Source organism: Leptodactylus fuscus, chromosome 10 (assembly GCF_031893055.1).
Source record: "Leptodactylus fuscus isolate aLepFus1 chromosome 10, aLepFus1.hap2, whole genome shotgun sequence".
NCBI lineage: Eukaryota > Metazoa > Chordata > Amphibia > Anura > Leptodactylidae > Leptodactylus > Leptodactylus fuscus.
Genome location: NC_134274.1, coordinates 41,541,645 through 41,568,219, shown reverse-complemented (window position 1 = coordinate 41,568,219; position 26,575 = coordinate 41,541,645). Strand labels below are relative to the sequence as shown.

The 26,575-nt window shown below is 43.6% G+C and overlaps 1 protein-coding gene across 1 annotated transcript in view; it reads left to right on the top strand.

The window, feature by feature from the left end:
• PARG (poly(ADP-ribose) glycohydrolase) overlaps positions 1-26,017 on the top strand; it is a 67,995-nt gene extending 41,978 nt beyond the window's left edge. Inside the window, exons 10-18 of the mRNA XM_075257839.1 lie at positions 1,709-1,788; positions 1,887-1,947; positions 2,283-2,358; positions 5,477-5,624; positions 8,544-8,622; positions 10,380-10,488; positions 14,957-15,062; positions 23,837-23,965; positions 25,286-26,017. Coding sequence (XP_075113940.1) covers positions 1,709-1,788; positions 1,887-1,947; positions 2,283-2,358; positions 5,477-5,624; positions 8,544-8,622; positions 10,380-10,488; positions 14,957-15,062; positions 23,837-23,965; positions 25,286-25,398 — 901 coding nt within the window. The 3' untranslated portion in view covers positions 25,399-26,017. The remainder of the gene's footprint in view (positions 1-1,708; positions 1,789-1,886; positions 1,948-2,282; positions 2,359-5,476; positions 5,625-8,543; positions 8,623-10,379; positions 10,489-14,956; positions 15,063-23,836; positions 23,966-25,285) is intronic.
• Positions 26,018-26,575: the final 558 nt, after the last annotated feature.

The window sequence follows — 26,575 nt, the reverse complement described above, 5'->3', positions numbered from 1 at the left end:
GATATCGGAGGCGGCAATTCACAAGAAGACGCGGTTTCAATCAGGTGACCATAAACTATGTATCTGCACAGTTGGGTTGATATGTTGCATTCTGTTGACAGAATCTAATAAATCCAACAAGTATACACTGAATTTTCCGTATGGATTTTTAGGTAGCAGTATTTGGATGAGATTTCAACAAATCTTATACACTTGTGCTTTTAAAGGGATTCTGTCATTAAAACTCAGTTTTTTCTGCCTACCACGTAGGAATAGCCTTAAGAAAGGCTATTCTTCTCCTACCTTTATATGTCTTCTCCACATCGCCATTCGGTATACAATCCGGTTTTTGTCGGTATGCAAATGAGTTCTCTTGCAGCACTAGGGGCGGTCCCCAGCGCTCAAATAGCACTGGGGGCGTCCCCAACACTGCGAGAGAACTCTCCAGCGCCGCCTGCACATTCTTCAGGAGCGGCCTCTTCACGCGTCGTCTTCCGTCAGTGGCTTCAATCTTCTAGGCCTCGGGCCTAGGACAAAGCCGACTGCTCATGCCCACCGGCCACAAGAAAACGGTTGCTTACACAGTATTGTAAGCAGCCATTTTCTTGTGGCCGGCAGGCATGCGCAGTCGGCTGCTTGAGGCCTAGAAGTTTGAAGCCACCGCCAGAAGAAGGTGCGTAGAAGACCCGTTCCTGAAGAAGTTGAAGGCGGCGCTGGAGTGTTCTCTCGCAGCATTGGGGACACCCCCAGTGCTGTTTGAGCACTGGGGACCGCCCCCAGTGCTGCGAGAGAGCTCATTTCCAACAAAAACTGGATTATATCCCAAACGGCGGTGCGGAGAAGACATCTAAAGGTAAGAGAAGAATAGCCTTTCTTAAGGCTATTCCTACGTGTTAGGGAGAAACAATTGAGTTTTAATGATTAGAATCCATTTAAAGAAAAAAAAAAAAGCTGACATGAAGTCATTCTGATGCCTGGGAAAGCTGGGTGATCCTGCTAAAGAGCCACCACAGTATAAGAAACACTTCCTCCTTTATATTTTTGTGTGAAATGCGCGGCAATGACGTCAATCTAATTTTGTGTTTTATACTAAAAACGAAGCGTCTGATTGAAGTGTATATAGTATATAAAGTAGCCCTCAGGCCTCTGACTTTATTGAAAGTCAGTGAAGTGAGTTTTCTGTCCCGTATTGGCGCTCGCTGTGTCCTTTGTTCTGCTCTAGGTCCCTGGGGCGACCATTTCTTAATGGCAGGACTTCTAGCATGTAGCAGACCATTAAGAAGAGCTGGACGCTCTATGTTATTGGCCAGGGCTGCCCCACATTGTTCTCCAGGCCGCATACAATACTCCATAGAAATCCTTGTTCTTCCGGCCCTGCACAACCTGAAAGGCCTGCATTGTGTTAGCATGCGGCACACACAAAGCTCACGGGGGCTTGTCTATTACAGGGGGCTGCTTTATATAACCATTTTTTAAGAATACGTGAAATATATGTTATACGGAAGGTTTTAAAGCGTGTTAATGGGTCAAGACGTTTTTCAGGACTTGGTTCACACTAGCACCAGAGCGTCCTGTCTTTTGGGACTTTGGAAGAACGCTTTTTAGTGACCTCGCCAAACCAAACAGTCCGTCTTGCAGGACTTCTTCATCCGGCAGATGCTACTACAGAGGTGAACCTCGCCTTAATACAGATCTGTGAAATCTAGTAATGGTTTAATTTGCATTTCAGATTATTTGAAGGAAAAAACCCAAGGAAAGCAGAAAAGCTGAAAACATTGTTCTGTTATTTTCGAAGAGTTACAGAGAAACGTGAGTTTGGTCCAATCTGTCATTTTCTTTCTTTCTTTTTTTTTTTTTTTTTTCACTTCGTGGTCTTGCGATGAGTTAATCTCGTTTTTTTTTCCCAGGGCCCACAGGTTTGGTGACTTTCACACGGCAGTGCATTGAGCGGTTTCCAGATTGGGAGAGGTGAGTAGGTTTCCTCTCTATAGTTGATCATACATTGCTGCAGTAAACCATTAGATCTGTACTATGGAGGACTTGCCTCCTATTCCTTACATATAGTAGCTGGAGAAGAACCTGCATAGCACTATGTTATATTTGGTGAAGCTCTGCTCATATGGCTTCTTTCATACCTAATAGAGATGAGCGAGTACTATTCGAAACTGCCGTTTCGAATAGAACGCTCCCATAGGAATGAATGGACGCAGCCGGCGCACAGGGAGTTAAGCGGCCATTCATTCCTATGGGAGCGTGCTATTCGCTCATCTCTAATACCTAACCTTTCCACATATTTTATTTAGCTCAAGTAAGAAGCTAAGAAAACTGCACATAACTTGTGAAGGTACAATCGAGGGGAATGGACATGGAATGCTGCAGGTAAGAACTGCCCCGGATCTCATGATAGCATAGCAATGGTTCAGGCTTACGTTTCGCAACTATGGTCCACAAAATAGTGGTGTGTCTGGTGGAAGGGGAAGGGCGGAGGGTTTGTTTTTATTTTTTTAATTTGTATTTATTTTTCTCTTTGTCGGAAACTTAGGGCTAGCTCACAGGGGTTCTGCGTGAACACATTCCGTTTCGGCTGCCGTGACGGGATGCCGGTGCAGTGCACTGGCATCCCGTCCTGGCTTTCCGCTCCAGATTAGGCCCAAATGAATGGGCCTAGTCTGGAGGGTGCTGACGCGGAATCCGCCTGAAGAAAGGGCAGCTCGCTTCTTTTTTCCGTGAGTGGGAACAAACCACTAGCAGAAAAAAGAACGCTGGCGGTCTATATAGACCTCTATTGTTAGGGGGCGGATTCCGCATCAAAATCCACCCACTCTTGCCCTGTGTGAAGTAGCCCTAAGGCTACTAAATAGGTGGTGTAAAGTTACACTAGGCAGCCTAAAACTGTACCAGACTTCTCATCCAGCATCAGCACTGTGATATATCTGATGCAGCCTATAACTGTCTGGTCTAAGTTTACGTTGTCTTAATTTAGACAGTCATATTAAAGAGGACCTTTCACCACCTCCAAGTCCACTGTTTACATCATTTAGCTGCTGCTCTACTGATACTGGCACAGTTGTCTTTTTTTTTCCCTCTAGCCCCCACTGTTCCCAAGAAATCAGTGCTATAAGTTTTGATTCCTGAAGTGCTTTTCAGTCTCTGTACTGTCAGGAGGGCGGTGTCGGGCAGGAGCAGACAAAGGGTGTGACTGAGCTCTGACACTGGCTGCCTCTGATTGGACCTCTGAATCACACCCCCTTCCCGACACCGCCCCTTCTGACAGTACAAAGACTGAAAAGCACTTCAGGCACCAAAACTAACAGCATTGATTGCTTGGGAACAGTGAAGGCTAGAGAGAAAATTCCAACTGTGCTGGAATTGGTGGAGCTGCGCTTGTTAACAGATGGTGAGAACTTGAGGTGGTGAAAGGTTCTTTTTAAATCTGCCTTGCAAGTGGATTTGGGACAATAACTCGCCCACCTCTTAGAATAACGATGGACAGGCTGCTATGTATGTAAATAGATCAGTGCAGGCATCATAAATCCACTCCTAAATTAAGTGTCCAGTGTATTCTCTCAGCACAGCTAATACTACAGACCTATAGGGCCGCTTATTAAGCTTACAGATCCCATGTAACACTTCTTGTTGTTGCCTGTGAAATGTGGAGGGCATTGTAGCCACTGGTGAATATTATTTACTCTATAGTATGGGTGGGAAAATGACTAGTGATCAAAGGTTTTTTCTACCTTGGGGAGATCCAGAAAACCAGATATTGTTCTACCATGTTTCCCCCGAAAGTAAGGCATGGGTTTGTTTTTTTGTTGTTGTTGAATTGCCTAATATAAGGCACCCCCCAAAAATAAGACATGATCAAAAATCGTTGCAGCTGGCTGAACACTGGGCGATGTGCTACGTGTGCACAGGAAAGCCGGCTGCTGTTTCTGCTGTTGTATCTGTCCCTGCTGCTGTAGGATGAGCTGGGAGATGCCCGCTGTGCATATGCTGCAGGGAGTCGCCTCTCCCACCTCATCCCAGAGGCAGCAGCCGACTTTACTGTGCACAAGGAGCACAGTGCACAGCATCCATTCGGCTCCAATGCCAGTGAAGTGAGGCTCTCCGGCGCGACCGCTGGAAACCTTGCTAAGCCCCACCCACCGCTGCCACCAGTGCTGCTACGAAGATGGGAAAGGTAAGTAGGATACCTTTCCCCCTCCCCTACGCTACCTACAACCGGCAATCATGTTGGCGCTCCACTAAGGAAGTGTCGGCATGACTGCCGATTGTCATAAGACATCCCCCGAAAATAAGACACTTCCTATATTTAGGACAACAGTTTACTATAAGACACTGTCTTATTTTCGGGGAAACCCGGTATGTTAGTGCTTTTACAGCATCAAACAGCACCTATGTCTCAGCCCATTACCATTCTTGCTTTGGTTGAAAGGTAATGTTGTTATTCTGTTGCCTTTCCAATGGAGAACAGGGGAACACGGAGTCTGTATGTTCTCCTTGTGTTGGTATGGGTTGTCTCTGGGCACTGGTTTCCTCTCGCACAATAAAAATATGGTTTCGTATATAAATTGTGGTGGGGAAATTTAGATTGTAAGCCCAACTGGGGACAGGGACCGAAAATGAATAATGACTATCTGTAAGCAACTGGAAATGAATACGTTCTGGCCTGCTCTTGTAAGGAAGGAATAAATTATTTTGTCTTGTATCTGTGCCCACAACCTCTCCGGTATCGGAGCTGGGCGCGAGCTTTGCATTGGAAGCGGCTTCTGTCTATGGCATTACTAAATGATTTCAGCAGCGAATAATACATTCCCATCCGGAGTGTTTTGACAGAAGCAGAATGGTCCCTAGGACCTGTTTTCCCACCGCGTGTTGTAGGCCAGCGATCCTTTGCTGATAAATGACATGGAATTAGATGCCATGGACAGCTAAAGGTCAATAGGTTTGGCTGCTGATGTGAGATTGATGGATCTGTCTTGCCAAACTGTGTTTATCCGGGCATAGATATGTGATATGAAATTTAAAGGCTCCGCTGTCGGCCAGATAAACAGCTTTCTCTTCCTCTTCATTCACTTTGCTTATCGTTCCGTCTTACACGTTTAGCTGGAACGCTCCCTCCGGAATTTAGTAGAGGTTATACCGGCTCTAGTATTAACCCAGTTGGTATCTCTCATTCAAGATGTATTGTTTCTAGAAGAGCCAACCTTACCGCCTCGATAGTGTGATGTCCAGGCGAAACCACGGTCACAGTGACATGTAGGGCAAAGCGATTTTTCGCAATGATGCGGTTAGTTTGAAATGTTTGCTGCAGAATGTGAACATTGCTGTAAGGCGTCCTTATCCGGAATGAATTCAAATACAGGACTATAGTTTGATAGGAAATCATGGCATTTGCAGGCACATTCAAGTGATAGACAATGGGGAAAGTTCATCATTCCCTCTACCCCAGTTTTAATAATCACCATTGTGTCCTATTTTCTTGCCTTATGGACAGGTGGACTTTGCCAATCGCTTTGTTGGGGGTGGCGTGACTAGCTCAGGTCTTGTCCAGGAGGAGATCCGATTCATCATCAATCCTGAACTGATAGCGTCGCGCCTCTTTACAGAGGAATTGGATCCCAATGAGTGCCTTATTATAACAGGTGGGTTTATTGAATTCCTTTCGGAAAGAAATATGAGTGGTTATGGCCCCGTGTCAGAGAAATCCATTAGGATGACGGACGCATTTTGAGGCCGGTATCAACGCTTGCTTCCACCATTGTTAGCGTCTGCTTCCGAGAATCGCTTGCCTTCAGCATCCTCTCGTCATAGGTGACATTGCTGCCTCAGTTACATTTTGCCTGGATTTTTGTACTTCGAGTCCTTTTCCCCAATCCACTTTAGTTTATTAGAGTGTCTGTTAATGAATTACAGTGATACAATGTTCCATCCTATTAATGGAAATGGCCATTTCATCATCGCTGTTATGTGGCTGGCTGCTTTCCATCTCTGCTCTCCGGCCAGTCCTCCCCTCCTGCCACACGTTCTCTTCCCGATAAATTACATTCCTTGCGACGGAGGCTTCGTGACTCAAGTCTAATGGATGTAACTATGCAGCTTTAATTTGTACAAGAGCTTGAGAAATTGGAAAGAAATTAAATTTACTGTGAATTTTTTTTACAGCGTCTGCTTAGCATCATCTTAGTAATGGTTATTGCTAATGTCAGTCTCTTAACGGTACCTAGCTCTTGGAGGACTGAGTAAGGGTCCTGCTTTATCTCCAAAACATATTATCTTGTTTGATATACATTTATGCCATTTATTGAGTTAGTGACTGGTACCTCCAACTGTAGTGTTAAAGCACGCACATGGCCATACCATATCTGTGCGCCTTATCAGTAATGTACTTATGCTTTCATTCGCAGTAATTTTGGGTTACTTGGCCAAAGGGAAGCCATTTAATTTTGAATTCTTGTGTTTTACTTTTAATGTGGTAACGTGTATATGTGTGTGTGTGTGTGTGTGTGTGTGTATGTGTATATATATATATATATATGTGTGTGTATATATATATATATATATATATATATATATGTGTATATATATATATATATATATATATATAATTTTATTTATTTTTTTGTTTGTTTTATTTTTTTTTGTTTTATTGATGTATTGTAGTTAAGAACATATGTGTTACTAGCCTCTGCCCGCGATTTCGTCTGCGTGTTGTTGGTGTCGATGATCCGCTTATATTTAGCAAATTGCTGCTGTCGATGGTTCACCTGCTCCGGCGTTTCGGCTCTGCTACATCTCTGCATATGCACAGCATGCCCAGCTGTGCTACATCTCTGCATAAGCTCTGTTACATCTGGCAATTTGGATGAAAGGGGTTTTCTTATGTCAGTGTCTGAGCAGCTTCTGTGCTATAAACGGCTGAACAGATTTGGCATAGTTCTCACCTCGCATTAGAGCCTGAACCCCACATTCCCCGCTCATACTCACACAAAATCTACACCCCATATACCCCTCTTGCCCACACACAGACTGCACCCCATTCTCCCCTCTTTCACCCCCATATCCCCCTCTTGCTCACACATGTACTTTTCTCTCCTCACCTTCCATTAGACTCCATTCTCAGCAACTTCCACACTGTCCTGTTCAATCCTATATAGTTCTGCCCACACCATAGCATGATCCTATCCTAGAGGACTAAAGGACCTGTCATGACATCATCAAAGGTCCTTTAATGTAGTATGAACCTAAATTCTTTCATAACAGTCATGAAGCCATGTCATTTACTGGGATAAAAAGTAGCCTATGTGTTAATCTATGTGCGTGATCGAGTAATAAACATCCAAACACATTTATAATATTATTATGATTATTTTTGTTATCCTATTAACAAAGTTTGTGTGTTTGGATGTTTGTTCCTCAATCACGCAAAACCCGCTCGACCGATTTGGCTGAAAGTTTCCACAAACATAGTGAATACACCCGATTGCGCAATAGGCTACTTTTCGTCAGAATAGCGCACATACGTTTTTCCCAGGATCCCCACAAAACCCAAACTCGCATCACTATCTCTGCAATCTCACACACTTTCGACCATAGCAAGCCCCAAAATTCATATTGCCCTCTACAGCTTAGCCCCTAACCCCACACAATCACATATACACATACTTTACCACTTTGCCCCTCACCTTAACGATACTCCAGGAGGCTCTCTTTAACGCTCCGGAGCAGCCATGTTTGCTGACCCCCACCGCTTTGACAATCCGCGATACCGCCCACCCATATCAATACCCCTAGGCGGTCTAATAAATGCAAAAACAAAAAAAATAAAAAATAAAAAGTTTAACAAATTCAAATCCCCCCCCTTTCCCTAGAACACATATAAAAGTAGTTAAATACTGTGAAACACATACATGTTAGGTATCCCTGTGTCCGAAATCGCCCGCGCTACAAAGCTATACAAATATTTTGCCTGGACACTTAACGCCGTAGCGGCAAACATACTGAAAAGTCCAAAACCGCTGTTTTTCCCCTATTTTCATTATCATACAAATATCAATCAAAAGTGATCAAACCAATAGCATTTCCCGAACATGCAACAGCTAAAAACTACACCCGGCCCCGCAAAAAAAGACATCCCCCGACACAGACAAATTAAAAAAAGTGACTGCTGTCAGAATATGGCAACTTTTAAAAACAAAAAAATGTCAACACACTACTGGCAGAAAATAACAAATCATACAATGTCGTATATCGAGGTATATTAACTTCAAATCCCTCTGTCCCAAAGTCACTATGTACAGTTTCTCACAACACCGTATAGCAGCTCAAATACAAATTAACTTCAACACAAAAGTCTCACGTATTCTCTGAATTACAGCAAAAACAAGATACAAAGTTACATCTCATATCCCATACCTTATACACAGTACGAAAACCTTACCCGCGCCTGTATATACCCACTGCTACAATCACCGCAGACGAAGTCGCAGGTACCAGCTAGTTATGTATAAATTACACTTTTTGGGGGGTTTTGTTATATCACTTTTTTATTTTTTTACATATAGGTGCTGAGCAGTATAGTGAGTATAAAGGTTATGCTGAAACTTACAAATGGCACCGTCCTCATGAAGATGAAGCTCCACGGTATGTTTTTAAAATCTCCATGATAATTCCAGTCTATCCATGGTATCTGATCTGATGTCCTGCAGTCATTATGATAAACCTCTCTGTGAATGTCTCAAGTCCTTTTAAGTAAATGGATCCCTACACTTGTAATCCCTTTAAAGGGATCCTATCCTTAAAACTAATTTTTTTCTGCCTACGATGTCGGAATAGCTTTAAGAAAGGCTATTCTCCTACCTTTAGATGTCTTCTCCGTGCCGCCGTTCGGTAGATATTCACGGTTTTCATTGTTATGAAAATGAGTTCTCTCACAGTACTGATGGCGTCCCTAATTCTGCCAGAGAACTCTCCAGCGCCGCCTCCATCTTTGTCTGGAACGGGCCCTCTTCGAGTCTTCTTCCGGCAGTGGCTTCAAACTTCTAGGCCTCGGGCAGCCGACTGTGCATGCCTGCTGGCCACAAGAGAATGGCCACTTACAATACTGTGTAAGGGGCCATTTTCTTGTGGCCGGCGGGCATGCGCAGTCAGCTTTGCCCGAGGCCTAGAAGTTTGAAGCCAACCCTCAGAAGAAGACCCCGTTCCTGAAGAAGATGGAGGCGGCACTGAAGTTTTCTCCTGCAGCATTGGGGACACCCCAGTGCTGTTTGAGCGCTGGGGACCGCCCCCAGTGCTGTGAGAGAACGCATTTGCATACCGACGAAAACCCGGATTATATACCAAATGGCGGCACAGAGAAGACATCTAAAGGTAGGAGAAGAATATCCGTTCTTAAGGCTATTCCTACGTGTTAGGCAGAAAAAAATGAGTTTTAATGATAGGATCCCTTTAATACTTTGTGTATCACCCCTAGAAATGGGGGATATCGAATCTTCACTCTCATGATTAGAGGGACCTCCATTGGTCATGCACTTACCATGTATCCTAAGTAATAAATTGATCTAGTAGGACAACCTCTTTAATCGCCTTATTCAATGTGTGTGGCTGGTTCATGTAGTTTTCACCTGCCTGTAAACTAAGGATTGGTAACATACATTTGTGGCCAGGCCTCTGTACCCACATAAGGGTGGGTTCAAACCTGTGCCTGATATCCGTTTTGTGGGTCTCCGTCTTCTGCCGCCAGGAGACGGACACCTGGCAGTCAGTGTCCACCCGTCAGCGTTTTCTGCTCTCCACGGCAAAACCTTTTTTTTTTTTTTTTTTTTTTTTTTTAAACTGGACACAAAGTCCTGCATGTTCGACTTTGAGTCTGGTAAAAAAAAAAATTGGTTTCACCGTGGAGACCAGAAGACGCTCACGGGCGGACACTTTGCAAACCCATTCAAATGAATGGGTTTGAAAAGTTGACTGCCGCTTTCCGTCTCCTGTCCAGTTTCTCGGGCAGAAGATGGAAACCTGAAAGCGGAGACCGGGCACAGATGTGAACCCGCCCTTACCATTCATTTCACACCAACAGAGCATCTACTGGTAATCCACATTTGAGTATTATGGCTTGGCCACCCATGTTATAGCAGCGATACAGTGCAGACCGACCTAAGCTGCAGGTCATTACGTTACAGAAACCATCTTCTCAATTCCAATTCATCAGAGACTGGTATTGAACATGAACCCATGTGGGATGTCATAGTAACTTGTAATAAAATCGCTCTTATTGCTTATGCTATACAATTGCTGTAACGCCCAGTACATATAGTATTAATGCATTGTGGATCTTGATGCCTACAGACCTGTCATTTGCACTTGTGTACAGTCCATACTGAACGCCTCTTTCTTTTACACAGGGACAACTGGCAAAGACGCACTACAGAAATTGTTGCCATCGATGCATATCACTTCCGCAGCTATGTTGATCAATTTACTCCAGACAAGATCAGAAGGGAGCTGAACAAGGTTTGTGCTTTGTCTTCTCTTTTGTCTTCTTTATCCTAAAGACAATGATCTGATCACGATATTTGACTTTTTTATATTTATTTTCTATATTGCTGGAAAGTGTTTCTCCTTTATCCATCAGGTAGAGGACAATTACCCGAGTTTGTTGTGTCACTTGGTGGACAGTGATCCCATTCACATGGGAATGCCGGAAATAGCTGAAGTAACGCACTCAATGGGAGTGTGAGCTAGTCTGTCCACTAAGCGACTCTCCTACATTCAGCTTGGTCAGTTGTCAGACCCACTGATCAACACAACGATGGGCCATCCATATTATATTTGAGAGAGCACGATGCCTAGCACCGCTGCACATCCCAGCCATTAATACATAGACTTCAGTGGGGCAGCTCTGCAATACCTAAAGCACCGCTACAATTTGTGCGCTGAGTGACAGCTTGTCTACCAACATGTTAGCAATATGGGGATCTGCTGGAGTCCAAGTGTTAGACACTCAGAAATCTAAAATTGATGGCCTATCCTAGGGACGATAATGACTACGATTTACATCATGGACTGTTCCTTCACACTGCACAAACGACACGGTTGTTTAAAGGGGTTGTCCAGGAATTAGACAAACTATGGAGGAGTCTGAGGCAGATACCTGACCCAGCACCGCATTGTCTGTCACCAAAGTCCGTTTGGTCGGGCGCTGCACCCTGGACCCCAGAAGCCTTGCACAGTCCCCATCCAATAGTGTAGGACACGAGGCTTCTGGGAACTGAGTTATGGCGCTCAATTACATAGACTGCAGTGCAGGACAGTGGAGTGCCGGGGACGTGTGTGTGTGTATATATATATGTATGTTTATATAATAGTTTAGTTTATTCTATTTTTTTTGTTAAATGTTACACCCGCCCCGGGCCCCTCCGTAGACAAACCTATTAATTTCACACCCTGCCAATCGTAGAGTCCTACATCCGCTTACATCCTACCGCTTGGGATGTAACGTCATAACGTTACTCAGATCTAAAAGAAGTTGATGAAAAATTCCTTTATCTGAAGCTCATGTATCCAGCTTACTCAGCATAGAAATGCTGGCCTAGGCATACGGCAACCTACCACTGGACCGGCTCAAGGAGCGAACTGATTTTGTCTCCATCTTCTGGCTCTTAATTACTATTCTAAATAACTTGGAGGCAAGAAATCTTCATGGCCGCTCCAGGGCCTCCTTCTGCCCGCACTTCTATGTCAGTATTGAGGACTCCTTTTAATCAGTCGTGTAGCGTCGTCGCACGGCGCGCTGAAACATTGATTTTCATTACTCCTTTCCGCAGGTAAAATATTAGCCTGTGTAAAATGTAACCCCCCCCCCCCCCCCCCCATATAATCAGTCAGCAATTCTGAACGAGAAGTACATTTCCATTTTCTAGCTGCTGCTTTGGTTAAGATAAATTCTGTTTTCAGATCCTGCATGTTTTTAATAACAGCACATCGATCATCCAAAAACTGGCCCTAAAAAGAAACTGCAAGAGAGGCCGTATGTGTGCAACTTATCCATTTTAGGAGCGCTGCTGACAGCTTAATCGGCAGAACAGAGGCGCAAACCCAGCTCACTTTTCAGGTTTTCCATGGCTATAATACTGATTTCTGTCGCCCCTTCACTACTTACACAGTACAATGGCTGTGCTTGCATCTCAGTCCCGTTCATTTGAATGGGACGAGGCTCCAATATGACTATATGATCAATGGACGTGATCACAAAAAATCCCTTTAAAGGGATCCCATCATTAAAACTCAATTTTTTTCTGCCTACCACATAGGAATAGCCTTAAGAAAGGCTATTCTTCTCCTACCTTTAGATGTCTTCTCTGCACCGCCGTTCAGTACAAATCCCGGTTTTCGTCGGTATGCAAATGAGTTCTCTCGCAGCACTGGGGGGCGTTCCCAATGCTGCGAGAGAACTCTCCAGTGCCACCTCCATCTTCTTCAGGAACGGGTCTTCTTCCGGCGGTGACTTCAAACTTCTAGGCCTCGGGCTGCTGACTGTGCATACCTGCCGGCCACAAAAAATGGCCTCTTACAATAATGTGTAAGCGGCCATTTTCTTGTGGCCGGCGGGCATGTACAGTCTGCTTTGCCCAAGGCCTAGAAGTTTGAAGCCACCGCCGGAAGAAGACGTGACGAAGACTCGTTCCTGAAGAAGGTGGAGGTGGCGCTGGAGAGTTCTCTCGCAGCATTGAGGACACCTCCAGTGCTGTTTGAGCGCTGGGGACCGCCCCCAGTGTTGTGAGAGAACTCATTTGCATACTGATGAAAACCGGATTATATACTGAACAGCGGCGCAGAGAAGACCTCTAACGGTAGGAGAAGAATAGCCTTTCTTAAGACTATTCCGACGTGGTAGGCAGAAAAAATTGAGTTTTAATGATAGGATCCATTTAAAGTGAAATATATAGGGGAGGTTTATTGTACAAGATATAAGATGAGTAATTCAATGGATATTTCAGTTTAAAAAAAAAAAATTAATTCTGGACAATCTATCCATTACCCCTACATGTACTTTACTGCTATGTTTTATTGTAAAAGATCCCACCATGAAACAATAAATCTTTCGTTTGAATGCTTGTTTATTTTCAAAGATTTCTATAATGCTCGGTGAAAAACTGAAAGTATAAACGTTTTCGGCCTATTCGGCCTTCATCAGACTCTACAAAAATAAAATAAAAATAAAAAACAATAGACCAAAGTGAGTATTACACCATCGCATTTCGTGTGAAAATATACAGTAATCATAAGTGAATAACATACTATTATACATAATATACAAAGTCATCACTAATACGCTACATTGTGAAGAGGAACGAAAGATCAAGTCGATATCACAAGGAACCATGCTGGAGCATGCAGGTTAGTTATCACTGATTTACATGAAGTTTAAATCGCCTTTCAGCCGTATAGGTCCTTGGTCACACGTAGATAAGACATAAGACATAGATTAGGATTTATAGATAGTGTCCCAGTTGCACCAAGAAGGAATGTAACAATCTCCCGATTGTATAGACACCCCTATTGTAGAAAATTGAGATAAGGAAACAAATTAGAGAAGAGTATCCAATAGAACTTACCGTGTCAGGTTTATAGTAGACTTGAGGATAGGTAGATTACCCCAAGGTGATCTAAGGACCTGTGGGTAAATGTATGTTGTCATGACAGGTTCTAATATAAGGTGATAGAGACATCATGTATGTCAAGTAAAATGATACCTTACCCTCAATAAGTATGGGGTTAAATGATTGTCATGAGCACGTTCGGATGCCGTTATAATGGTGCTGTGGGTACAAACTCTACGGTCTATTACTGAGGACAAATCCCTTATTATCAAACCGGCCGATAAGGGGTGCGCTACGGTCATTATGGATAGGACAGACTATGTGGAAGAAATCATGGGCCAATTAAACAATAGGGATGTCTATGAGCCCCTGAGACAGAATCCTCTGAATAGTATCAGGGAAAGAATAAATAATACACTACAGCTTCATAGACAACTAGGAACAATAGATGACGATACAGTACAGTTCCTTGTCAATCCATCCCCTGTCACACCTGTCTTTTACACTCTTCCAAAAATCCACAAAAGACTACAGAAACCCCCGGGCAGGCCGATAGTAGCTTCCACCGACTCAGTGCTTTCACCTCTGGCTATTTTCCTAGAGAAAATATTAACCCCACTCACAAAAAATACAGCTTCGTTCCTACTTGACACCTCCATGTTCCTAAACCACATACGTACAAACAGTCCAGTACCCGTTGACACTATTCTGGTCACGTTCAATGTGGTAAGCCTATACACCTCAATCACACATAACAAGGGCATTCAGGCTACAAGGAGGTTGCTGGAAAAATCAACATTAAATCAACAAGTCATATCACTAGCAATGGATCTCCTTAGGATCGTACTGGAGGAGAATTATTTTCTCTTCCAGGATACGTACTATAAACAGAGACAGGGCACCGCCATGGGGTCCAACGTGTGACCAAGGACCTATACGGCTGAAAGGCGATTTAAACTTCATGTAAATCAGTGATAACTAACCTGCATGCTCCAGCATGGTTCCTTGTGATATCGACTTGATCTTTCGTTCCTCTTCACAATGTAGCGTATTAGTGATGACTTTGTATATTATGTATAATAGTATGTTATTCACTTATAATTGCTGTATATTTTCACACGAAATGCGATGGTGTAATACTCACTTTGGTCTATTGTTTTTTATTTTTATTTTATTTTTGTAGAGTCTGATGAAGGCCGAATAGGCCGAAAACGTTTATACTTTCAGTTTTTCACCGAGCATTATAGAAATCTTTGAAAATAAACCCTCTCTCTGTATAGAAGACCTGCTACTTATCCACAGTCTCTGCAGGGTTTTGCCATCTACGTTTTTGTCATTATTATAAAGTCAGGAATTGAACTTGTCTGTTTTCTGTACAGGCTTACTGTGGGTTCTTCCGAGAAGGAATCCAACCGGAGAATCTGTCAGCAATCGCAACAGGGAACTGGGGCTGCGGTGCGTTCGGAGGAGACAATAGATTGAAAGGTAAATGGCAGATAACATTATATGGCTAAATGTGTTGTAAGCCCATGGCTGGTCAGGTAATGGAGAGGGTGTACGTCTCTCCCAGACTACTAAGGTGGGTGAGATGAGAAAACTCCAGGAATGTTTGTTCTCAGCAGACAACTTTCGTATGCTGAGCATTTTGGTAAATTCTCAGTACTGGGCTAGATTTTTAGGAATGACAGGTAGGATTGGTAGTGGGTCCTGTCATTCCACTACCCCCTCCAGTCCACACTTTGGGGATGTTCCAGCAGCGACTCAGCTGCAGAGAGTCTCCTTGTCAAGGAGGCTTAAGAAGTTGCTTCAGCAGCAACACTTTGGCAGAGCTTGGCTGGAGAGCTGACAGAGAGGTCATATTTTTGGTAGCTGTGTCCTGAATGATTCTACTGGCTCTTTCATTTCTGTTATTCTAGGTGAGGTAATCTATTCTGTGTTTAGTTAGAGCCTAGCCGGGCAGGGATTTATTTTTGTATTGTTTCCTTTTGTTGCTGTGCTACCTTTTTGAGTGAAAATAAACTCTACCTTTGTTTTGGACTAAAAGAAACTGGACTTGTGTGTCTATGCCACCCCACCGAGCAACCCCAGACCCTGACAGTATGTTCTTCTGACCTCCAGAAGTCTCTCTGGGTGCGAGTTGGTAGCCCTTGACCCCACGGCCCAAGAGGGGGATCTTTCTCTACATTGTAGGGATTATTTACGTGTGCAGATATGATCCGTGTTATGTGTAAGTGGATCAGCACTGACCAGTTCCATTGACATGAAGCAATCGCCATATGTGACCCAGCAATTGGCTTCATCCTTCTTTCACATACAGTTACACTTTTGTAGCAGAGAAGACACAAGAAAATGTGATGAGAAAACACCAGATAATCACGTGTCATCCAGATGAAAACTACATTTGGGTAGTGAATAGGCCCAGCCTGCGATCCCACTGCTGCTGCTATTATACTCATGGGGGTCTTTTCAGACCCCTGTGTATAATAATCGGAGCCCCAGGGGAGATGAGGGAACATAATAAACAGTGTTAGTCACCTCTCCGGAATCCAATGTTAATCCTAGCAGGCTTTGGTACTGTATGGTAATATCCCAGATGTCACGTGATCCCCATGGGATATTACCATATAGGCCCGAAGCCTGTGCTAGCAGTAACAGCCTGTTACCATACAGGCCCAAAGCCTGTGCTAGCAGTACCATATAGGCCCGAAGCCTGTGCTAGTAATAATAGCCTGTTACTGCTAGCACAGGCTTCGGGCCTATATGGTACTGCTAGCACAGGTTTTGGGCCTATATGGTAATATCTCATGGGGATCATGTGACATCTGGGATATTACCATACAGGCCCAAAGCCTGCTAGGATTAACATGAGCACAAACAGAATGTCATGTATTTTCCCCCCTCGGCTTATACACGAGTCAATAAGTTTTCCCAGTTTTTTTGTGGTAAAATTAGGGGGCTCGGCTTTTATTCGGGTCGATTTATACTCGAGTATATACAGTAAATTGCAGCCATGTGCCATAGATGAGCCACTGCTATGCCATTTCATAGTCAATTTCCCCCAATATACTGACGTATACTGGTAAATACAACAAATATAACCCTATGAGAATATTTAGCTTTTCTGGTCTGTGGCCTCCAAAACAAGGAAATGACGATGACTCCAAGGCCTGAGACTTCTTGTTAGATGAGTATCACAGCAAGGATATTGTTTATCATAGATTTTTTATTTTTCTGATATTGTGTACACCTGATCACTATAAATACTTACAGGTGACACTTTCCACCTATCTATATACTAATGTGCTCTACGAGTATACGTGGGTAACAAAATGGTATGTACTAAATTGTGAGCTTGTCTGAGAGTATTTTAATCACTTTAGAACCGTAGTATTCGCCTTCCTACAGAAATATCTGCAGATTTCCTTGTTTTTCTTTGAGTCAAGTGGCTGTGATTGACAAGCTGGTGTTGGCTGTAACAGTCAAGGAACGACCCGTGGTGTTTCCCGGTGTTGTCTGTGACCTTTTTAAATGCCTTATAAAATATGAACGTCCTTCTACGCGCCAACTAAACCGTGTTAGTCAACAACGCATTTGCATCTCGTGCGAATCCAGGCTTACTCCCATAGACGACTACTGGAGGGGGTGCAAGATTAGAGAATCCAGAGTGGTGTATTTAAGGCAAAATTACAGAAGCCTCTTGGCTAGGATATATGTATATTCTCACAGACACATGAACAGGCTTTGTGATGGCTGTGTGTGTATATGTAGATTTAAATGTGTAGGTGTAAAAAAAAATGTGTGTATATATCAGGGAAAGAGTCACCATTATTTATAGTTGTCAAAATGGAGTATATTAAAATAGAAGAGTATCTTGGTACAACTTGTAATCCTACTAATATTATAAATGTGAAAATTTGTGCGTTTAGATGTTTGTTCCTCACTCACGCAAAACCGGCCTAGTGGATTTGCTTGAAATTTGCCACATACATACCGTATATACTCGAGTATAAGCCGACCCGAATATAAGCCGACCCCCCTAATTTTACCACAAAAAACTGGGAAAACTTATTGACTCGAGTATAAGCCGAGGGGGGAAATGCAGCAGCTACTGGAAAATTTCAAAAATTAAAATGGTTGGAGTTTTTGGGTGCAGTAGGTGCTGGGGAAGGGGAGGGGGTGTTTTGTTTGTCTGTCTGCCCCTTCCCTGAGCTTGAGGACTTCTTCCTCCCCCCCCACTTGGAATTCAGCCTAGCTGACTATAGGGTATCTGCAGTGCTCCTATTAACCCCTTTTTGAAGGAAGAGGAGCACTGCAGATCCCCTATATTCAGTAGACTGGGCACTGTCAGACACAGGGATACCTAATGTGTATGTGTGTCACAGTCATTTTCTACTTTTGTGTCTATTCTAGGGAAAGGAGGGATTTAGAACTTCTAATTTTTATATTTTTTTTCAACCTTCTTTTTTTTCCCCACTATTTTATGGGAGGTTCTATACATTGATATTGCTTCTGGTCATAGACCTTCCCCCCTAAAAAAAAATAAAAAAAAAAAAAAAAAAATTTTTTTTTTTTTTTTGCTGACTCGAGTATAAGCCGAGGGGGGCTTTTTCAGCACAAAAATTGTGCTGAAAAATTCGGCTTATACTCGAGTATATACGGTAGATTGTAACCTGGATTAGAACATAAGCTACTTTTTAGCCCGGTATATGACATGGCTTCACGGCCGCTAAGCACGAATTTATGTTCACACTACGCTAAAGAACCCTTGATGACATCATCACAGGTCCTTGAGCCGTTCTCTGATAGGATCACACTATCATGTGGGCGGAGCTAAATAGGATTGAACCGGAGATTGTGCAAGTCACTGAAAATGGAGTGTAATGAAAGGTCAGGAGAGTAGAGAACATGCAGGCAGGCTGTGTGTGCGCAAGAGGAGTATATCAGGTGTAGAGTTTCTGTGTGTAAGACAGGGGGAATGTGGTGTTCGAGCTCTGATGGAGGAGGGGGCAGAATTGTGCCAGATTTCAGCAGCAGCCATTTAGCCGTTTCTAACACAGAAGCTGCTCGGACACTCACACAAGACAACCCCTGTAATCCAAATTGACAGATGTAGCAGAGCTGCGGCAGCGCTGTAGCACCACTTAGTCTTCTGTCCATAGGGATGTACATACACCTGGGTCTGCTGCGCATATACACAGATGTAGCAGAGCCGAGACGCGGATGCAGGCGGAACTTCGCCAACCACATTTTGCTAAATATAAGCGTCTCATCGCCAACAACAACACGCAGGCGAAGTCACAGGCAGAAGATAGTATGTGGAATATAATCTTTGTCCAGACACACAACTTACCATTTGGTAAACTCCTAACCCTATCCACAGGAACAATAAAAGCAGTACTAAAGTTATCGTCATACAGTCAACCCTCCATTAACATCCCCATCAGTTGCCCCTCTCCATCTCTGGCGTTGACCTCCTTTTTGAGGTTAGGGTATCCATTCACAACACATCATTTTTTAGATGCTGGTTGTGTAGTAATGATGGCGGACTTCATGGAGGCGAGGTAGTAATGATGGGCTAGAAGTCATACCTATTATGTAAAATGATATTGGATTTCTCTATTTCTTTAATGAAATTGTTTAAGAGTTGGAAATAAATTAAAAATAGTGATCTATTTATGAGCCAATAACCTGAAGACTGATCAGAGGGGTCAATAAGGTCATGAACATAAGGAGTATTATAAGCGGCCCCATGGGAGTCGTTCCCATCTCCAAAGATTTGTAATGATGTCAGTCTGGCAGAGCTTCGTACACAGTCCATGGTGATAGTATAGCGTCAAAAACCTTTATGGTATTTATACATGCCTTATATATAAGTGACTGCAAGCCTGTGATCCGGGCCCTCTCCATCTGATGCTGGGCTGTCTATAGAAGCAGCCAAATCTATGGTATGGGGTCTGGTGAGATAAATCCAGTGATTTGGAGATATTAGACTGGCACACATGGCTTTCCACTGGGTGGCAGTTTTTGCCTTTGATCATGACAAGCTGTTCGTCTTATAGTAAGAGATAAATTATTAAAAGCCTGGCCCCGACCCAGTCTGTTTACTGGAAAGCTACGTGAAATGGTTAATTTAGTTTAATTACTTCATTCTGTTTAATTAAAACAACCCATATCAATGTCTTAAAGGTGAAAACAAACCACTATTAAGGCTGTGTTAGGCCTGTAACCTATACATCATACCCAACGTGTAGTAAAGCTGTGTCCTTGACAGACAGGACTGCAACGTCATATGTGCACTGAGCTCTGCAGCCTATGTCATATACATATGTCATACACATGTCATACATACCAGCAGTTACAACTTTGGTACGGGCCTAAAGTCACAGATTCACCTGCAGTAGTTGCTTGACAGATACGCCAAGTTGCATGGATACGCCATGCTGTTATAACCAATGGTGCAAGTTTAGCTGTCGTTATTCTCTCTGATCTTTATTCCCGCAGCCTACTGCCTATAGATGTAAAGCGATCAGGGACGCTGTTTTATTAATGTCTTCTTTTAGTATCTCACAATAGTCTAATCTGATCAAGACGCATTGTAGACAGACCTTCCCGCCCATTCACATGGAATAATTGGCAATAAAATGAAGGTGATGAAGCTTGGCTGAATTAATTGCCTGATAAAGTAGAATCTTTCAAGCAGAGTTTGTGCCATCCTGACATATCAATCTGGCTGATGATGAGATGCCATTCATCTTAATACTAAACAGCTTCAGATATTAGAGAAGTGTTGTTCCCCCACCATTGCCTGCAATAGACGAAACGTAAAGTGGTCTATCCGACATCCACACCAGGTGTTGTATTCGGTGATCTACTAATACAGGTGCAGGTATCTTATCGAGAAATTACATTTTGTAAGGGTTATACTTTATTTTTTATTTTAGTTCAGCGAGACACATAGTAGGTCAGCACTATCTGTATTCTGCAGCTCTTTTTTTCAGCTTTGCTTTGTAGACTGGGATAGTCTTCCGAGTCATGCCAGGTGATTTCTCCGCAAAGTATGAAGAGCTAAAACCCTGTGTGCAGATTCATTGTCAGTCCTTAGCCTCTGTACCTTGGGGCAGTAGACTGCATTAAAAGGGTAGGGAGGGAGTAGGGGCCCCCAGATAAAAGTTTGCACTGGGGCCCACAAGACTTTAGTTAAGCCTCTGGCCTGGGGCACACTTGCCCAGCTACTATTCAAGTGAACCCAAACACTACACAGCAGACGATCTTGGGTGTGATCCTCACCGATGTCCTGTTAATGGCCTAGCACAGTGATGGCGAAACTTTTAGAGACCAAGTGCCCAAACTGCAACACAAAAAAAACCACTCATTTATCACAAAGTGCCAACACGGCAATTTAACCTTAATACTATGCAGATTCACAATTGGGAACAATTATAGACGGTCTGTAATATTATCACTTGTCAGCTATAAAACAGATACTGTGTGATAAAAATAGTGAAATTCCCCCACACAGTACAATTTGCTCAACAGTGAGCCCAACACAGAGCAATCTGCTACAAAGTGCTCCCCACATTGTACAATCTGCTGCACAGTGGCCCATACACAGTACAGTCTGGTCCACAGTGGTCCATATACAGTTCACTTTGCTCCACAGTGAGCCCCACACAGTACAATCTGTTGCAAAGTGGCCTCTACACAGTATAATCTGCTCCACAGTGGCCCATATACAGTACAATCTGCTCCATAGTAGTCCATTTACAGTACAATTTGCTCCACAGTGAGACCCACACAGTACAGTCTGCTGCATAGTGGCCTCCACACAGTACAATCTGCTCCACAGTGGCCCATATACAGTACAATCTGCTCCACAGTGGCCCATATACAGTACAATTTGCTCCACAGTGGCCCCCACACAGTACAATCTGTTTCACAGATGGGTGCCCACAAAGAGGGCTCTGAGTGCCACCTCTGGCACGCGTGCCATAGGTTCGCCATCACGGGCCTATCATAATGATAGACCATCAATAGCGACTCTAGGATAACTATCTTCTAATGTGTATGGTGTCCCCTGACTTTCACTTGACATCAAATTCGGAGGATAGAAGGATTGAGCAGATGAATTTCAACTTGCCGGATCCTTTTGTTCATAAACAAGAAAAGCCACCGACTTGGAGATGGCAGAGACGAGGGGGATATGAACAGGCCTAGTATAATGGCCCCTTCTTGTTCATACATTGCTATTGCCATAAAGTGCACTTGTCTTACCGTGTTGTCTTCAATATGGCCGCCCTAATTGCAATTTTTTAACATTTACATAACTTATTTATTAGTCTGCTCTGCCTTCTTGATCTCGTGCTGCTTTTTTATGGGAAATGGCCACCAAAAAACGCCAAAATGTATACATGCAACATGAAAAGGCACAAAAATATGTGTCGGGTTCTGACAAACTTCAGTGTGAAGACTAAGATGGCCTCAATGATGTTTTCCTTCAAATACATTTGCTACACTGGGCTGTAAATCATCTTTCTACGAGGAAAGAAACTGATGATTGATTTGCCCTTCAGGTAAAAGCTGTTCAACAAGGCGTCCCGGGGAAGTTGTATGGAGATGATTCTAGAAGGCGCCGACACCTTGTACAATGTGGCTGAGACTAATGAAGTGTAGACAAAACAAATCAAGTTGTGGGGAGCGATGTCACCGCCGCCATGTCACCGCAGCCTTCACCCAGGGCTTCGGGAATTACCAGGGGGGTGTTTGTAAATTTAACACTTTGCCAGCTCTATGGCACATTTTAAAAACCTGCGACTTAAGGCCGAGGTCACATGTTAAGGAAAATCTTTGGTTTTCTGTTGTATGTTTTTTGAGCCAGGGCCAGAAACTGATTTAACGGAATGGAGAAGTGTAAGTGCTTACTTTATAGTTCACGTTCCTATTATAGCCACTCTTGACTTCGGATTTAAAAAAAAACTGTAGTAAAACCTGCAACAATAAGCTTTTTCTGCAGAATGTGACCTCAGTCTTAGAGAGGATCTGTGTGCGTTACACAGGGAACCCATTGAAGAACAATCACAGTGTAATACTTTAGTTCTCCTGTGGTGGTGCTACAGGCAAACTGAACACTTAGGGTATGTTCACATGAGGGAAAAGGTCGCCGAAACCTGTTCCGCTTTGTGATCATTGCGCGCCGCTCACATGCAGCGTCAGTATTCCATCGCGGCATCCCGCTCCTGTGTAGGCCCGATTGAACGTGCCTACACTGGAGCGTGTCTCGAGCTGTGGACGCCACAGCTGATTCAGCCGTGGAATCTGCAGCAAGCTAGGACATGTCGCTTCTTTATTCCTCGCTACTAGCTAGCGGAAAAAGAAGCGAGCAGCTCCCATTGAAGTCCCATTGAGCTGTTTTTGGCAGTAGATTTTGAGGCGGATTCTACATCAAAATCTGCTGCCAAAAAAACTCCTTGTGAACTAGCCATTACTACCATGTTTCCACCACAGGCTACAACGGACTACTGGAGTTCCCAGGATTGGGACATTTGGCAACTTCTAAATCAGTAAATACTTGTGCATATTTGGGTGCTGTCCAATAAGAGTTGTCAGTGAGTCTGTGGGCACAAGTCCCAGCCTAACCACACGTCTACTGACCTGAAGTCGCAAAATTATAGGCACGTCCGATCATGTGATTTTGGGTATGTAGACCTACAATCAGACCTGGACACTTAATATGGGTACAAAGAGCATGAGTGTAGAATTTACAGGCCACTTCAGGGTCCACTCATAGCCCTTTTACATTTAGGGTAAGTTCATACGGAGCTTTTTGCACCGGAACCTGAGGCGGAGGCCGCCTCGGGTTCTGATCCAAAAACCAGGTAGCTGCGTCTGAAAGCCGCTGCACTGCACTCGCATCCAGCCGCACACTCCGCTCCAGATTAGACCCAATGATTTCAATGGGAGCCGTCTTTCCGCCTCAAAATCCTGACCAAAAATCTCTGTGTGAACTTAGCCTCAGAGAGTTTGGACAAGGGAATGCTCTGTTCTGGGACTTTAAGATACAACGGTGTATCTGTATTTTAAAGAAAATCCATGATGAAACTTGGGAGGCTGGGATCCCATAAATACTGCTGGTTTACAAATAGCTAGAAAATCCAATACAGAGAAGGAAGAAGCTGAGCGAGCGTTTTATGTAGTAGTGTCCTAAAAATAGGACGGATTCTATTAACAAATTAATATTTTCTTCCCCTTTTTCTACTTGGCAGCCTTAATTCAACTTCTGGCAGCTGCAGAGACTGGTCGAGATGTCGTATATTTCACCTTTGGAGACAAGGAGTTAATGCACGAGGTTTACGAGATGCACAGCTTCCTTGTTGAGAAAAATCAGACTGTGGGTGAGTATACGTATGACCTGTCAATCCTATCAGTCTGTTTTCAAAGGATATATGGTAGTTACGCCATCTTGGTGTCCTTTCTATGGTTATAAGGGTGCATGCACACGATGTAACGCGGCACTGCTTCTTGCATAATACCTCTTGTAAGGATCAGCGATGCAAAACAGAATCCCATGGACTTCAATGTGTTATGTGCGCTAAACGAAACCCACTGAAGTCAATGGGATTCTGTTTTGCAGCGCTGATTCTTACGCAAGTAATCGTGCCAGAATGAGCGCCGTGTTACATAGTGTGTATGCACCCTTACTGCACTGACCTGCAGTTAATCATGTTAACCCATTAAGTGGTCACGCTTAACCCATTAATGTCCAGTTTATTATGGAGTATCTTTCACCAACTCCATCTCTTTGCATCCTTTAAAGGGGCTCTATCAGCAAAATCATGCTGATAGAACCCCACATATGCATGAATAGCCTTTAAAAAGGCTATTCAGGCACCGCTAAAGTTATATTAAACTACCTCCCAGTTTTAAAATAAAACCCTAAAACAGAATATGATCAACTAACCCATCGTGCACGGTGGGCGGGCATTCAGGGTCCGCCGTCTTCTTCAGCCACGCCTCCTCTTCCAGCGATGTCCTCGGGTGTACGATGGGTAAGTTGATCATATTCTGTTTTAGGGTTTTATTTTAAAACTGGGGGGTAGTTTAATATAACTTTAGCAGTGCCTGAATAGCCTTTTTAAAGGCTATTCACGCATATGTGGGGCTCTATCAGAATAATTTTGCTGATAGAGCCCCTTTAACTGGTGGATTCAATTGCGGATGGAATTTTCTGTCTAGCCCTCAATCATTTCTGTTAGTTTCTGCCCCCAATATGGTGATCAGGTGGGCAGCAGTTAGTTTGAGCCCACCCACGTGTCAGTAAAGACTCTAATTAGCATATTGTGACTACAATGATCCTCAAGGACCTTGTTGTGAGTGAGACCTTTGAGACTATTTTTAGCTCCTGCTTGTAGAATTGCTTACATACAGTAACAGTATATTAGACAGACACGACTACTTTTGCTCGGGTATTGGTGGTGTTTAGAGATGAGCGAGTAGTATTCGATCAAATACCTCGCTCCCGTAGGAATGTGTGTAAGCGGCCGAACACCAAGGGGTTAAACGCTGTGAATATTTGATGCGCTTAACCCCTTGGTGTTCGGCCGCTTACACGCATTCCTATGGGAGCGAGGTATTCGATGGAATACTATTCGCTCAGCGCTAGTGGTGTTTAGTTATGCTTTAACCACTCTGGTGTTGTATTTTTTCCTTTTCAGGTGACATTTTTAACCTGCTGCTTAAGTATTACTTAGAAGTATGCAAGAACTGCTTCATGACCAGACCAGATCCGAAACTGTATACCTTTATTTACAACGCCTTGCAACACTGAGCCCTGACGACGAAGGACTCTCGCAGCAAACTCATTGCTTTTGCCCTCTTCCACTTTAATAACCTGGTGTATTATACAGATGAGTATAACCAGTGTATATAGAACGGTGCAATTTAGTCTTCTGTGCTTTTTCCAAACTGAAATCCTTTTAGGGCTGTGTTTCTATCGTTAAGTTTTTAAGACGTGTTCTGCTTGATTGGAATATTTTTTCCATTGATTTTTTTCTTATTTCAGATTTCATAATTATTTTATTAGATTCTTACCAGGACAGTGCATTACTGTGCTACGCCAACCACTGAATGTCCATATTTATATGTGCGATTGTAGACACCGGCACTGCTTCATCCATTGGATAACGCCACGATAGGTCCAGAGGTGGGTTGGATAATTCGGAAGGGACAGCTGAGGGTATCATGGGGGCTGTACAATCTTGTGGATAGACCAGTGTAGCACTACAGTGCACATGGCTTACCTCTCAAGTGCAAGAGTTTACAACGTTCACCTGGGAAGAGAACTACGGTTGGAATTGCACATGCTGTTGACTTTTATGGACACAGGATAATACAGTTAATTCCAAGTAATGTGTCTGGAGAGTTAATAAAATATAAGCAGAATAAGAGTTTCTCTGTGTTTATGTGGGAAAGGAATGTCTGGGATCTATCACATAACTACACAGTCCAGTCACATTAATGTGACCACCTGTCAGAATCCAGAATAACCACCTTTGGCACAGAAGACCGCTGTGAGACGTGCAGGAAGAGAGGGGATGTTGTGATGATGATCACTGGGATGTTGAGCCATGCCGACTCCAGTGCCGTGTCCAGCTGTGATAGATTACGTGGTTTAGCATCCATGGCGCAAACAGCCCGATCAAGGTGGTCTCACAGATTCTCGATTGGGTTCAAGTCCGGGGAATTTGCTGCCCAAGGGAGTACAGTAAACTCATCCTGGTGCTCCTCGAACCACACACGTACACTGCGAGCTTTATGACACGTTGCATTGTCCTGCTGGTAGATGCCATCATCCTGAGGAACACAGAACACAGAAATTCTCTCAGATCATGCAGAGGGTAACCAACGAAACCCTTCCCCTCCCCTCTTCTCAACTGATCATATGAACTGGGGTGTTTTGCACCCTAAGTTGCATGGAGCAGCAGAACATGCAGTGTGCAGTGAAG